This window comes from Trematomus bernacchii, unplaced genomic scaffold, assembly GCF_902827165.1.
Source record: "Trematomus bernacchii unplaced genomic scaffold, fTreBer1.1, whole genome shotgun sequence".
Classification (NCBI taxonomy): domain Eukaryota; kingdom Metazoa; phylum Chordata; class Actinopteri; order Perciformes; family Nototheniidae; genus Trematomus; species Trematomus bernacchii.
Genome location: NW_022987828.1, coordinates 9,061,868 through 9,078,883, shown reverse-complemented (window position 1 = coordinate 9,078,883; position 17,016 = coordinate 9,061,868). Strand labels below are relative to the sequence as shown.

The 17,016-nt window shown below is 42.1% G+C and overlaps 1 protein-coding gene across 1 annotated transcript in view; it reads right to left on the bottom strand.

The window, feature by feature from the left end:
* Positions 1 to 17,016, bottom strand: part of LOC117499515 (calcium-activated potassium channel subunit alpha-1-like) — a 125,025-nt gene that overhangs the window by 80,823 nt on the left and 27,186 nt on the right. The window contains exon 2 of the mRNA XM_034151930.1: positions 12,826 to 12,978. Coding sequence (XP_034007821.1) covers positions 12,826 to 12,978 — 153 coding nt within the window. The remainder of the gene's footprint in view (positions 1 to 12,825; positions 12,979 to 17,016) is intronic.

Sequence of the window (17,016 nt, the reverse complement as noted above, 5' to 3'; positions counted from 1 at the left end):
CTGTAATAGTAACGTGTTTTTGTTGGCAGGCTATGTGTTAAGTGGAGAGCAGCAGCATCTCAGTGTATCCCTCCTCCGTTTGCTCTCAGATCAAACCCTACACACAGCTGTCCAGCTCAGTCAATAAAGTGGGCGGATGAATGACCTTAACACAATACCTCCGCCTATCAGCAGGAGGGGTGAGGTGTCACAATAAGGCTTTCAGTCCAGAGTGAGGAGTTTAAGTCTCTCTTATAATATTGAGAACAAAGCCAAATTATCTTATATTTAATTTCAGTCTTATTCAGAGCCCTTAATATGCTTCTGTATTTTGAGATATGGCAGAGGAAAGCAACACAAGGGCAATTTGCTAATGGTTTCTGTTCCTTTGCCTTTTGGGCTATACATTATTAATTCCACTTAAGTCATGCAGTTATTCATTTGGTGGATAATTAATAGTCTCCTTGGCTAAAGATAATAAAAATCCAACAGGAACTAAAAGTTATGGATTTTACACGCTCCGTTTCAGAAGGTCCATTTAAATACAATTGTACATGTGCAATTAACATCAATCAATAAACCTCTAGCTTCTCTCTGAGACCTAACCTTTATTCAGAAGACATTGAGCCAAACTCCTCTTCAGTGTCCATCAGTTCCACCTCTCACCTTTCATCTGATTATAGTCTGCTGGGTTGATTGATTGTTGACACCCGTATCAATATTCAATACCCAACACTTGTCAGAGAAAAGTTCAGCCGGCTGCTGCCTGGAGGCCAGTCGGCTCCCCCTGAGACTGAGGATTTTATAGGTTTAAATATCAGTCACAAGCCTTTTACAATCCACCTCTCCATTCTGATGAATGACTGAAAGTGCCACATAAAGCTGCTGAATACACTCATATCTCAAGCACCTGCATACATACATTCTTAAATTGAAATGGGGCCTGGGGCAGAGCTGTTGTAAGTGTCCATCAATTCAAATAGGAGCTATAACTGCAAAACCCAGTCTATGCTTTACATTTTTCTGGCCTTAAGCAGCAGTCTGACTACGGATAAGGAAGGGGCTCAGAATTCTTTATCTATAGATCATTTTTGGAATTAAATGTCACTGCAACAACATAGTTATTGTATAACAGGAGTACATATACAGCATAGTTGAGAGAACATGATACTATTTGTTATGTTTCATCAAATGTGTACTCCTATAATTTAGACTTATTCTGAGTCTTTCTTGATTAACTCCAGAGAGTTAAAAGGGTTTAAAGAGCCAATCCTAGGATTCCCCCAAATTAACCACAAAATAAATAGACAAAATACACTGTTGGTCCATGACATTAGAAAAACACATATTAGTTTTGAACCATCTGATCTGACAGCATTATCAACTACAGTAGACACCATTATTGTTTCAGTCATACTGTAATCACTAGTAGGCTTGTTATCTTGAAAGTTCAGAATTTACTAAAACGACACACTCATGTTACTTTGCTTGTGAGAAAAGTTTCATATTACCAAATTCATATTCCTCCAATTGGTTGTACTTTTAACTTGAGAATATCTCAATGTCTCTGAGATATCGGCTACATCCTCAAAACACAAAATATAATTCATTATTAAAGTTGGTATTTCAAGTTCATTAAAATGGTAGGTAAGACATACTGTAGAGAAGCACCCATGGATAGTGGAGAGTGAGAGAGAAAAAAACAGAGACTGACAGGGGGCACAACGCTAATACCTGAGAAAGGGAGATGTGATGTTGCCACGGTGATAGGCCACTTGTGGGAATAACTGAGAATACAATCGGCCAGGGACACATACAGCAGCAGAAAAGTAATAAAAAGGGCTCAGGAAACAAGACATCATTCAGTCTTCAGAGGCTAGCATCGTCTGGCCCTTTCAGCCCTGCTGTCAGAGGAAGTTTTATGCTTTCATTACTTCAGCTAAGTAGCCCCATGATGGAGCTCTCTCCTGCTTCTGGTTTGTACTAAATCTATCTATGGGACTATTTCAAATGACAATAAAGTAAACAGATTGTGTCATTTTCAGCTTAGTGGCAGCCGTTTACCAGTCAGGGTATTTATTTTTTCCTTAGTATTGATTTAACCTGAAAGGTAACTTGTCCCTACCTTTACATTGACTGTGCCTGGCCATAATAAAGCACAGCCATGTGCATATCCTATAATAATCAGAATGTGCACAGAAACCTCATATAGCCTACATACGGTATGCATTACTCATGCAAGCTTATGTGCATGCACTCAAATACAGCTGCATTCTAGCATGCAAAGGAGAGGAGGAGAGAGGAGAGGAGAGGAAAGGAAAGGAGCAAAGTTGTACTTATTCTGGTCCTTCTTTGATGCATTGAGGCTTTGAAGTCAATACTGATGCAATTTATGGCCTGAGGCCATACAAACCATTTAATTATCACCTTGCCATGGCTCTTATATCAGAGAGCCTCAGTAACAAGCCACTTCATGTAACATGTCTCCACTTTTACAATTTACACAAGCAAGCTAGACGTATAGATGGTTAAACTCAAGATGATTAAACTGTACACAACATTTTAAAACAGTGCAAATTTGCATACCAGAAATCTAACTGAAATCTATATCCAGATCGATAACAGTGTAATGTCAATTGTCACCCTGCTTTCATTTTTTCTCAATTCATATCCCTCCATATGACACTTTCCCTTGCCCTCTCATAGAATAATCTTTCTCCCTCCCATCCTGTGCCTCTTACATCACCTGTGATTATCCCCAAATGAGCTCATGGAAACTCTGAGCAGTGAGCGCCGGGTTGGTGGAGGTGAAGTGTTTTAGGGACATGGCGTGGCTGTCCCATCCCAGGAAACAGAATCCCAGTGGGGGTAAACGGATCGGAAACCTGGCTTAGCAGATGGTCCCCACTGTGCTGAATCCTCTGATGAGCAATTAGAAGCGCAAACATGACACGAGTGACAACAGCATATTCAGAACGAACCCGAGACCATATCTGCGACCCGGGTCTGATACTGTCACAGGAGTCATAGGACGGTCAAAAAAGATTGAATTATGCAGCATATAATACAGCGATGCCCACACATGGAAAGCTGGCATTCGATCATTCCCTTTGTAAGGCTCTGCACAGCACAGTATAGCGAGGTGTTTGCCATCAATAAAAAAACCTTATGTGACAGTTGCTTTTTGTTGCCTCTTAGGTCAGTTTCAGGAGGAGTAGAACCACATCATCTATCTTCCACCAGCGATGTTACTGCAATAATAACCGGTCCACCCTATAAAGCAGAGGTAGGGATGCAGCCAGCCACATCTCCAATGATCCTTTCACTCCCACACTGCGTGACTCAGACCTGCTGATGTATAGATGGTGAGACAGACTGAGAAGAGGAGGCAGTTCCTGCTTCACAGAGAGACTGCACCAAGAAAATGTTAATAATTTGGTGCTTCATCAGTCCCCGCTGGGAAATTATCTTAATGCTCAGGCCCCCCCCCCGGGAAGCTCAGAGTGAGTTAGAGAGCAGCACCTACAGTATGGCGCTGCTCTGATTCTTCCTCCAGGAGCCTCCAGGTCATTTTATCATCATTCAGAAGCAGATGCTGATTTATCTTTTGCTCGTGCTAGGGAATTTCTACCTGAAATCACATTTAGTATTCTATTTTTGCAGTCAGAAATCACGTTGAGGAGAGAGAAAAGGATCTTTGAGGATGTGTGAGAAATGCTTCTTTACCTTCAAGCCTCTGAGTTTGTGAGCTGGTGCAGAAACTTGATTGACAGCTGAGCAGCAAGGGTGTTGAGGCACAATATAAAGTGTGTTTACAAGTCAAAGACATTGGATTTCATAAGCAGTCATTGTAAAATAAGAACCATTCAATATATAGTCTAAAGAGATCTATGTTATCATTTGTTTGTTGAGTTAATTAGATATCTAGCGGTGCACTTCTTAGGGTGGGTGTTAGCACGGAAATGTGGATGAAAAGACGTGTTTGTGGACAGCGATAAAACATTACATAAACAACTTATTAAGCCCCAGTGTAATTATCTCACCTCCTATACACTGGCTCCTACAGTATATTACCTTCCCCGGTTTCCAGTTAACCAGGTTCTTGTTGACACGACAATAAGGAAATCATCCTACTGGAGAAAGCTAGGTGTAACTGGATTACTTTTGTGCAAAACAACAAACTGAATGTAGTTGTCAGCCTATGACAGAATGGGGCTTTATGCAAATGCAGTATGAAATATGCAAATGGTTTTCACAGCTTTCATGAAACGGGAGGTTGCTCTTTTTGAGCTCTACAATAATGCACTTTTGCATCAGGAGGAAAAGAAAACTCCTTGTTTGATCAGTAATATTGCCACCAAAGGAACATTTGCTTATTTTTGTAATGTCATCTGTCCCTGATCCTATTTTTGGAAAGCTTTAAGAAATGTGTCAGGCGGTGGCTGCGGTGTTAGATGTGGTTGGATCAATGTGATACTGCAAGTTCTGATCCATTAGGTGTGCGTCATCCCAGAGGCACTGAGTCACCGAACACTCCTCCCCAGAAACATACCAGGCAGCCATGACAGAAAGGAGACGGGGAGAGCGCTGTCTTGAAGGGGACAGGGAGCTCCAGATGACAAACACAAGAATGTCTCCATCCTCCATGACTGCCTACTTTAGGTCTCTCTCAATCTCAATTTTTAAGCCTGTCGAGACCGTGTGCCGCAAAAATCTGTGTCTGCTTCTCTGTCTTTCACTAGCCTGCAGTGTAATGTGCTTGTGAATCTAAATGTAATCTCATTTTTGACTACCATGTCACTCCTAGCCCTGAGGTTTCCGCAGAGCAGAGCATAAATAATCATATTGTAAAGTAAACAAGAAAATGTGCAGCTACTTGCTGGAATTCATGGAAGGGAATATTTTAATGATCAAATAGCATTTGACGATTTATTAAAACCTTTAGCAAGGTTTGTAGTAATTAACTAAGTGATGTTGGATTTCCTTATCCAAGAGCGATACCAGATAAACAACATTTTGAATTATGAAACTTGAACTGTTTACTTCATTTTTTTTTAGTTACACAGGCTTGATTTCGAAATGCGAGTATTTTTAGAATGAGTGTGCCGAGTCGTTTCTCTAAGCCCAGACTTAAAGGAAACATGAACATGTATTGACGTCACAGTGTCTCGGTCACATTGCCTTGTAAGTCGCAGGTGACTTTGATCTAATAAGGAGAAGTCTGGGTAGCCAGCTAAGTGAAACATCACTCTTGTGTCTCCTCTCTTGACCTTTCCCTCTGCAGAACACTTTGAGGCAGGGTGGGACAGACAAGGGCACTGAGGCTGCCGGGAGAGAAGATGGGTGTGGGTCATTGGCTCTTTAGCGATAGAGGCCCAGGTGGCAAATGGATGGTTTAATAGATGGGGGGGATAAAAAGAACAAGCAATGATGAGTCATCCCGCAGAACGGCTCAGAGTTATGACGGGCCTAAAGCGGGGCTGCAGGGAAAATCATTCATGAGGACAAATTGAGACCAATGATTTCAGAGTTGTAAAAAGCCTCCCTTGTGTGCTGCAAATTCAAAAGCATTGGGATGCTTATTGATCAAATGTAACAAAGGGAGAAATACATACATATTGTATAAACTACAATTTCAAATACTAATTATTGAAAATGTCTTCTCTGGTTTATAAGACCTGCAGCTGTAGTTGTTTCACACACTCTTCTTCTTCAACTCTTACAGTACGTGACAGAATTTGAAAAGGAATGTTTTCTGGATATCATAATACTGTGCGCTGTGTCTGTAATTATATATGCATGCTCAGATGTTCCGCACTATGCCTGTTTGCAAAGTGAGAAAGCAGTGTGTGAATTTCTACCAGCCGAAACGATGCAGCTTGATGGCAAGACTCCCTGTTGCTCTTCTTTCCTCCTATGACACCCTGCTTTCCCTCTCATCCCCTCCTCCTCCTCCTCCCTCTTCACTCCTCCAACGCTCAGTGCACGACTTATGTTTCTTATGTGGCAGCAGACCAGAAAATAAAACCAAGCCAGCAGGGCTGCCTTCACACAGCTGACGTGTGGCCAGGGTATGAGAACACATTCATGTAGCACTAAATCAAAAACTGAAACCAATAAAAATGTATAAACAGCCGTTTATCATTATAGATTAATGTACATACATACTAAACATGATTAATTGACTATAATATGTACAAAAATACATTTTAAAACTACCGTGCTCAAGGAATATCAAATGTTCAGTTATGCCTTACTGTTTGAACTGCATGAACAAGCCTGAACATTCAGAGTTTAATTAAAAAACATAGCAAAACTCTACTTAAAATAGAATACCTTTATAACACAGGACTGGGAGTCAACAGCCATGCTACAAGGCTGTACTTAGGCACAGCTTTGCTTCTGGTTAAATGGCAACTTAGTCATGCTAGCAAGCTCGCAGTGACAGTGCTAACATGTAGCAGGTGTTACCATGTTCACCATTTTAGTTAAGCATGTCTGCAAAGTGACGTGCGTTTATTTGCTCTATTAAGGACAGCCAAGGTTAATGGCACGTCATTAGTTTCGCATGTATTTGGTCATAAATATTTGCAAAATTGAAACGTTAACACTAGAGGAGCCAGGAAAGTACCAAATGTATGCCGATTCAAATCTTACAATCAAGGTTATTAAAAGATTTCCCTGAAGAAAATGTGTGTATCATGACTACCTGTTGAGATAATTCAGTCTGGATAAAAGTGATTGACCAACCAAAAGACCGGAAACATTTTAAATAGCTATCCTTAAATTTGGGCAAAAAACTAAACAAACCATTGACAATAAATATGTGTATGGTGGACTTCACCAACTCTATTGTTTGTGTCATTCTGATCCAACACTTTAATTTGATCAAAGGAAAATAAATAAAATATATTTATATCTGCAAAACATTTTTGCTAACGCCTTATCCTCAAAGTGCTTAGTTTATTGTTTTACTCCGACATGCCTGTGTAGTCATAAGACACTTCGGCTGGCACCACACCCTTCTCTCTCCTCCTGCTCCCTCCATCTTACTTCTTCTGCTGCAGTGCTTGTCCCCCGTGGTCCCTCCAGCATAAACAGCTATTCATCACCGTTCAGAGGATGTAAGTCAATGCCAATTGAATTTCCATCGACTGAACTGATAAATGACGGCCAATGACAAAATGAATAAGCTGTGAAACTAGCCAAACTGAACCACTGGGAGGAATGGGAGGGAAGCCAGGAGACAGCCTGAGGGTTTCAGAGGGCACCGAGTTTAAGGTGAGGGAATAGGAGCAAAGTGCCTCTGAGATTGAGTTTCATTATGGAGGTACACACTGCAGGAGCAAAGAGTCATGTCCCTGAATGCTGAACACAGAGGTGAAAAAATGATAGATTTGTCAAGAGTCAACAGCTATTCATTTACAGAGAAATTGGGTTGTGCAGCAAGCCTAAGGATTCCTGGGGAGATGGTCTCTGCGGCTATTGATTGTTGATTTCTCACGTCAACTTGACAGGCGCTTTCTAAGACAGATGCTTTTGACACACACTATGGGAATTTAATGTGTTTTTTGTGCATTCGTGTAAGAATATCTGTCCATATGTTCAGAGTAGAGCTGAGTGATAATTTGATATTTATTCAGTAAAATCATATCATGAACATTTGACCATAGGATGTTATGCTTTTTACATTTCTACCGTATACATAAATAGTTTGGTCACATGTGTTACATTACTTTTGCAAATGATGGTAGACTGTAAAGGGATGTTTTAAAATACAATTATTAATATTGTGATAATGATTTCAGCCAAACACGGCCAAGTCCTAGTGCAGGGGGAACTTGCGTCAGAATGTGTGTGGGTGGATGTGTTTGTCGATTCCTCATTCATCAGTAACACACACTAATCCCATTGGATAGATACATTATATAAAACATTGCATAGTAAAATCCTCCCTCTTGCGATCACTCGACATGGAACAGGATTTCTTATCCTACTTAATGCTTATGAAGAAACATTGGCTGCCTATTACTTGTATGCAAATGGTTGAGACTATTGTGACTGAGAGCGTGATGCGGGAGATGGTGCCGTGCTGACAGCTGTATCCATGCTGAGAAGTTTACTGACAGCAATAAATTAGTTTCACGCACACTACGGGAAAACCTAATCAGCCAGCCAAAAACAGACACATTTACACATTCATGAATGCACACATCCACAGCATCGATCAACATACTGTATGGACTCACTCAAACACGCATTCAACGCACACACATACGTTCATGGGTAAACTCTGCAAACAGACTGATGGTACCCAACGGCTGCTGTGAGAAAAAAAGATGCTTATGCAATCCCAAAGGACTGTCAGTACATACATGCACTGTATACATAGGGGGTAAATTCACACTGCACAAACATAAACAATGCCAGTCTGAGAAGTAGAACAGTGTGAATGACAGCTGTTGTCCATGCCAGCAGTCACAGAGGGGGGGTGAGAGATTGCATTCACACTTATTTTCTCCACAACAGGATGTTTGAGGACGCATTGAAAAATAATTGAATGCACCCACGGTTTCTTTTGCACAATCTAACCTTGTCTTCGGCCAAGACAAACACACACACACACACACACAGTGCTGTCGGCACACATAAGTTAGAAAATGGAAAGAATGAGATAAGAGCGGTGTAATCGCAGGGAAATGAGTACAGTAGTAGGAAGTGTGAGAAAGTATTCTTCCTGTCAGAGGCTCTAGTGCAGAATCAGTTTTCCCAACATCTGGACTGTGCTGGATCGGTTACAATTGCAGTTAGAATGCATTTGCTGTCACTCTACGGCAGGGACAGACAGATGTGTTGTATTGGCAGATGACAGGGGTCAATATGCAGAGTGTCATGCAGTGTGTGGGTGGATGGCTAGGCAGAGGGATGACCACGGGGTTTAGGGAGTGGATGTTGTGAACAGATGGTCCCTGGTTGCCACCCAAGATCCCATTAAGAAAGATGGAAGGCCTGACCTATTTCCGGACCCACCATGCCGCGCAAATCTACTGCACAGAGAGATAGCGAGAATATCTACATTCAAAGGTTATAATCCTCGCTGTTTTCGTTGGACATCATGAGATTACATATGTTGTTACTGTAGCGTTAATGCAGGAATCAATTGATTCAGATGCTGTAGCAATGCAGCACAAGAATTCCGCCCACTCATATTTTCCAGCTGTTATTTGCTCGGACATTGTGCCCTTGAGTGCTTAATGAGGTCTTTCTACAGAGCAACTGGGGTGATACGGTTGTCAAGAGAGACCAATGAGCCATCCACTATCAGACCAGAGGTGCTCTGCCTTCCACCTATCCTCTGCATGCACTGCATTTGTGTGGACAGCTGTCTCGCAGGGCTCGAAAAAGACACTTCCTCCTTAAGCTGCAGCTGGCACTAATTATTGACTTATTAGTCGCTTAGTTGCTTCCTGCTCTGAATAAGTCCCCACACACTGACTTCCTCACCTGTCAATCAATTTCCAGCAGATCTTTCAAAACAAAAAAATTATATTTGGAAGTGAAAATATTGATAGAAATGTGTGTTTTAGTTTTGATGCCTGCTTTACCAGCAGAGGATCGTGTTCTGTAATGTCCTCATTCATTACCCTCCATGTTTTTCCCTTTGACCGAGCTTAGTGTCAGCTGACAGCCTCAACGGAGGCAGGTCATTTGTAAGTGAGGTGATAAATATTTGATACGGTGATATTGTAAAAGTGATGTGGGATACACAAAGCTAAAGCCCCACACAGAGGAGCAACATAGGCACATGCTAGCATCAATCACTTCCCCCCCGGTATTTTATACGGCACATAAGGTGACACGGACCCTAATCGAAATTGGATATATGGCTCTGTGTGTGTGTGATGGTGGTTGGAGAGGCTCATGCATGTAAGTTACAGAGGCTATGATCACACAACAACAGGGGACTTTGACATACGACCAGTCTGAGGAAACAACATATTATCAGCACCTATGTCTCTTGAAAGCACATAAGGCAGAAAGATGTACACACTGTGTGCACCTGCTGCTCTTTGTTTACGGTTATTACATGCTCTAGGCAATTCCGTGAGCCATAATAGCTTTCGCCTCTTGCAGGCTATGGCTCAGCAATGGGACTCCTTTAGAACAGGGCTTTAATGACCTCAGTGATTCCCATGCAGCACATGTCTGCTCTTAATGGTTATGCAGCGTGGGTGGATGTGTGTTCATTTAATTCCTTTCTCATCAGAGCAAAGCAGTTTGGCAAGGTCACATGAGCCATCAATACAAGCAGGCCTTGTTCTTCGCACTCCAGCGATTCATCGTAGCATGGGGAAACAACATGGAGGACACCTGGGCCAAGCTGCTGCCACGGGTGGATTTAGATATGTCTGGTGATTCAATAAGCCTGCAGGTGTTCTTGATCTTTCCCTGGCAGTGAAGTCATCAAGGCAAATGAATGAATAGAGTTGGAGGGCTCTGCATTTCTGCCTACCAGAGGTGATCTGTCTCAATCTGCTTTGGCACTTCTACCTGGAAAGAGTAGAGCCTGTATCTAGCTTTAATCCTACCTGTGTATATGTGTGTGTGTGTGCTCTGCTCTTCCCAGGCAGACACCCCCCTAATGTCAGATGACTGAGCGCCACTACACAGCAGTTGCCATGGTTACCAGCCAGGTCCTGTGTACAAGGATACTCATTGCAATGTTGATCTGCAGTGAAGCACTGATGGTAGAGCAAGAGTCCCACAGAATCACCCACCTACACACACACACACACACACACACACACACCGTACACACTTACTTTGACAAATACACAAGCTGTCGTGCATGTACTGTTTATGTGGAGAAATACTAGCATACATGCATCCACAAATGTACACGTTCCACCCACATGAAGAGATACTCATTCACCTACACAGAGCGCTCATCAGTTTTGTACATATTGTGCTGCATATCATTAGCCCGAGCACGTGAGCAAACACAGCCTGCTGGGTAAAATGATCAGCCCCACCAGAAGTAGAACAAATCACAGTAGGTGATACACTGGGGTATCTCCAGGCGTAGAAACCCCTTAAAAGCAAACGCTGCCATATTTCTACCCCGACTATCACAACCGCTCTTTGTTTCCTTCTCTATCTGCACGTCTGTCTCTTGGTTGGTGTGACGTTTTTATACTCTCTCACACACACACATACAAACATACAGGGCAGATAGGGAGGGCTCAGTCAGAGCAGAAGATGAAAGCGAGAGGAAGATGTGTCCATGCCAGAGGAGCTGTGTGAGTGGGGAAGTGATGAAAGAGAAGCTCATTTAGTCAATTGACAGCTCCCTTCAGGATTCTACATCTTCTTCACCATGAAAGGCCTGAATCCTTCTAAACGCCCAGCTATTCTCACCAGGCGTGAAGAAACTGTCACATTCCAGCAAACATTTACAATGACAGAGTCAGTATTTTAGTTGGGATCCAACTCTCTCCAAACTCCCACTGCTGCTTCAGTCAGTCCACAGAAGAAACTTCTGTTAATCGTCTAATGCAAGTTAAGATGGGAACTAAAGTAAGATCAGATGAAGCTTAGAGGATATTTTTTAAGTAAAAAGCTGCTTTTTTAGAGCAGCTGATGAATAAACCCACATTATCATATCACAATTATAAAATTCCTAAAGTGATTGTTGGGGTCAAATCACCCAAGTGTATTGTCCAGCATTGGAAATGACAAGATTAACTTGAATGGGCTTTATTCAAACATTTTGAAATGTATAATCAAGCTAACTGTCTGTCGCTCAGTGTAGCTAAGAGGTAGATGAGAGCTGTACCATCACATTTTCACAATGTGTTTGTACCCCCTTAGACCATGTCATTATGACAGGCAGTGCTTTTGAGGTACGTATCCCTAAAGACATCAAAATCACCTGGTATTACACATCTCAGCTAATTCTATTGCTGCAACAATTTCCTTGTGACCATCAAGGGACAGAGTTAACTGTCATTATGGTTGAAATACGAACACTCAAGCGAAATGGGAACAGGCTGAATAGAAGCAGAGCGTCATATATAAGAGTTAGACGGTTGCAGATACATCAGGATTTGGCAAAGAGCCGTAAAGTGCAGGAGAGAATCTGGGGCCAGAAGAGTGAGGGATGAAGCTAAAGAAAGGGCGGTCAGCAGGGGAAAGGGACTGTAATTCATACAATGAGAAAAGCCATAGTGACAGCCCCTTAAAACACACACACACACACACACACACACACACACACACACACACACACACACACACACACACACACACACACACACACACACACACACACACACACACACACACACACACACACACACACACACACACACACACACACACACACACACACACACACACACACACACACACACACACACACACACACACACACACACACACACACACACACACACACACACACACACACACACACACACACACACACACACACACACACACACACCTGAGTGAGTTACAGCGTGCCACACATAGGCCATTAAGCAGAAAGAAGGCAGGCCAGCCAAATATCCGACTGAGTTCAGCGAGGACTAAGCATCCCCAGAATTCTGTAGGGATTAAATTAATTGCCCTACAGAATGTCTCCAGTGGGACCTGTATAACACAGGTGAGTACATGACATGCAGTGGATTTTACAGCAGATTAATCTGAAAGCCCATTTGGGTGTGAAAACCAGTTGCAGTCTGTTGGCCACAGGCACTTGTCTAATTGTGGGTTGGGCAAATGATTAATGAACTGCTACTGGTGTTTGAGACATTTATATCCACTACAAGAGGGAGAACTTACCAGAACTCTGCCAGTGAGCGTCTGAGCGGAGATCATGACACCGGCCCAGTCTTTGACTGAAGTCATCCATCCCACTTCGCTCATGGGGACCTCCTCCTTCACACCTTCACCCTTCGGTTTGTCTGTGGCTACGGGCTGGATCACCTTCACCTCCTGAAAGAAAAACAATAATCTGTGTGAGGAAATGGAGCACAATAAAGATAAGTCAAGCACATGGAAAAAGCTAAATCTACAGGGTAAAATAAAAAAGGCACACATATCAAATGGCATTTAGGCAATACACTACAGGCACAAACATTGTTTTTTTATGAACTGGTACATTTCAAGAGTGTTGTCTGCTTTCAAAATAAGGGAAGGAATATATCCAAACTAAACTCATTTCGAAAAATATTTTACTACAATTTGTATATTAGTATCTGTAGATTTTTCCATTTACCAAGAGCAAACATTACATGTTACTTGTTAGACGCTTTTATCCAAAGCGTCTTACATACTCAATACTGTGGGTAATCCCCACAGGAGCAATTCGGGGTGAAGTGTCTTGCCCAGGGACACAACGACATGCTGACTGCAGTGGGGTTTGAACCTGTGACCACCTGATCCGAACACCTACGGACAACCCACTACGCCACACGCCCCCAAACATGTGATACTATCTTATTTGCATATTTATATACTGTATTTTAACATGTATATCCTATGTTCCTTTTGTGTCTTGAGAATTGAATGGGAAAATCTCAAATATATCTTTAAGGTGAGTTATCTCAAAATGAATTAATTTGCAGGCATCAACAACGCTAAGAACAGCCTGAATATAAATCAACCAAGAAGCTAATTACTGGTATAAGCCCTATTGTACTGTAGCCCTTGCATGCGTGTGTGTGTTAGATAACGACATAATGTATGTGCAGTCGCTCCCCACACACACACACAGCTCTTTAAAAGTTCATTGTTCCGCAGGGTTGAGAGAGTAAAGCTGTTCACATGCAGACCTTTCAACGTTCCTTCTTGTGTCCGACCGAGTGAACAGAGTTGCATGGCAGTTCATTGAGATGCTTTGCTTGGCACAGTCACTGCATGCAGCTGTTCCTCTCCAGCCATTCACTCACTCCTGATTTGACACAAGTAGGCACTCAGCTTCCCTCTCCTTCTGGCATGAAAATGGAATGAGAAGATGTCCCTGTGTTTTACAGCTTTCAAGGCATCCCAATGCTACAATTAAACTCAGAGTAAAGGTTTGTGTGTCACCCTCAGCCTCATAAAACCACACATTAATCCCAGCAAATGGCGCCCACAGAGAATCCCTGGAATTGCAATAACTTTCGACCCTCTTGATGGCGGCCCCATTGCTCCTTTCCAAGAAGGCAGGCTCGTATTACAGCAGGGTACACATACAGCACTTGGAACGCATTTTACAATGTTCCTCCTCAAAGTGACATCCGACAAGTAGCCATCAAAGCAGATTATTATGCCACGTCAACAAAGTGACATTTGTTTCCCAGCACTGAACATGTCACATTGCTACCGTTTGTTTGGATGACCCGGACCCATCACATTTGAAAAGGATGATGCAAGTAAAAAAAGAAATGTGTTTACAGCATATTCGTTTGTGTTGTTACACAAGACGCACAATGTTCCAGGACAAGTAGGCAACCAAAGGCAAAGTAACCACTGGGGTGACCAATACTGTGGAATATGTGCCCACATGCAACACGAAAACAAAACAGACTGCAACTTAAATATCTCTGAAGGGCTAAAGAGCAGTGCTATAACAGATGAGCCCAAGAAATGGCTGTGTCCATTTCAAGAGGATTGGCTGGTCAAATTGGATTATATTTCATAATGATATGGCATGGACACAGCTGCCATTTTCCTAATTTGATTCCAACCCCATAACAATGGCAATAAACTGGCCCTAAAAAAGCCTGACTTAGTCATAAGATCATTATCCGCTCCTGCCGTCAGGCCTCTCAGTACTGCGGTGGATAATTCAGTTACTTATGCTTTATATACTCATTAAACGGCTTAGTGTTACGAGACTCACAAACTGTTTAAGTACCTATGATGGGTGTTATTTGAAACATTTAGTTTTGTCTTTGAAAGTCACACAAAATCAGGGCCTGATTATAAATGCCAGGTTCAATGAAAGTGATGCAGACTTTTCTTCTGAAATGTAGGTAAATAATTAATTAGTGTGTGTATAAGACACAAACTCATTAGTTGTGTCAATTAACTTCCGCTCTAACAATTTCTTCAAAAAGATCAATGTTGCCTGAAAGCTAAGGGTTATAGTGTTACATTAACAGATAAATAGACATATCTAATTGAATACGCAGGCTGCATGAGCAAGATTCTGTCTTCTCTCAAACTCTCAGCCATCAACGACCCTCTGTCCCAACTTCTCCAGTACTCCCCTGACTACTATAGCCAGCATGTGTTTCGCCTGTCACATGCTGCAAATACTCAGCAAAGTGTGTATGCAGAAGGGTCACAGTGCACAGGGATGTCACTCTGATTGGCTACATGTCTGCTCGATGGCACTCCAGGCATGTCGTGGTGGCGTAGTGTGTGCTTGTCTGTGCTCAGCAGTTACTTCTTAGCCAGAGGGGCCCCAACAACTTCACACTCCACACACGTATGCCTCACTGGGAACACGCCACATAACACTGGAACTACCGTATGTCACGTAAGTCACGTCTCATAGAAACTCTACCTGTCCCTATAGCTCTCCTTGCTACCGTTTCCTCGAAATTACGCCTTCAGACGTTAGCGCTGTCACAAGCATTTTGTGGTTAATGCTGCCAACTGAGTGACAGGTTCGCTTGTGCTACCATGAAAAAACAAAAAAACAATGTTTTCGTGAATAAGATTCCTTTAGACAAGCTAAAGTGAAGCTAGACATGTTTCCTGCTCGGATTTCATGTTTTCATTTAAAATGTGTACTCTGTGTCTAGACGTCCATGGATGTCAGGCTAAAATGGGAGCAGCAATTCTCTCTGGTATACCCCTGAACATAGAGGATGTAGGAACACATTGAGCTGCAGTAATGGTTTACTGTGTGTGCATGGGGTGGAGGGGAACACATGAATAATGGATGCAGTCACAAACTGATGGTTGGGCAGATCGGAAGAGACAATGTAAACAAGTAATTGCTTCTAGTTCATTTGAGTGGTCGGCGGTAGGCCTGAGCGGAGGGAGGGAGAAGCACTGAAGCAGCCTGCTATGGGAGAATCCATCTGTTGGCTATATATACACACCTATGATGTCAAACTGAGAGAGGGACAGGCAGAGAGAGAGGGGGAAAGGGAGCAGCAGGGGTCGGTAGATATGTTAAGAATTGAAAAGGGGAAAAAGGGATATTATCCAGGAAACAAAGATTTTTGAAATAAATGTATCAAAGTCAATGGTGTGTTGATGCACACCAGACAGGTATGTATAGGAGAGTGAATAACCCATATCTGTTTTACCTTTTTAGCACTTGCGACTAATGTTTAAACATTAGGTAATTACCTTTCTCAATACTGATATTGATTGTAAATGGTTGAGCACTCTGGATCCAAAGTGCCTATCCTGACACGATGAATTGTCCAGAAACGATGCATGCATGTACTGTAAATGAGCTTTACCCTTTTCAATTTTGTCTCATTGATATCTTTCATTTCAGTCTTCAAATGCTATCCACAGCTATATTAAATTACTATTAATACAAGAATGATATCAGAATTGCTATGCAGAACTCTTTTTCATTACATGCTGCATTCAGTGAATTATAAACACTTTATAGAAGTTATAAATGTGGACAATTAAACATCTGATAAAATGTCTATTTAAAAACTGTATGTAGTTCAAACTCCTACTTCAAGAAACCTATTAATAACACAGATTAATTCTGTTAATATTAGGTTTGTACTAATTAACAGAGCACACAGGGGAGGTCTGGTAATAATGAGAAAGACAGATAAAACATGACAAAGAGAGAGAGTGACAGGGAGAAATCTACAGGACGGGGACAAACAGACAGAGGCTATGGGAGACAAAGAAGGACACCCACTCAAACAACAAGTCAGCGGGAGCAAAAGAAGATAGACTGACAGTGCGATAAAGCAAGGGGGCAGAGATAATGACATAGACACAAATTACAGGACATCAAGAGAGATGGAAAATTGAGCAAACAGGACAGACAGACAGGGG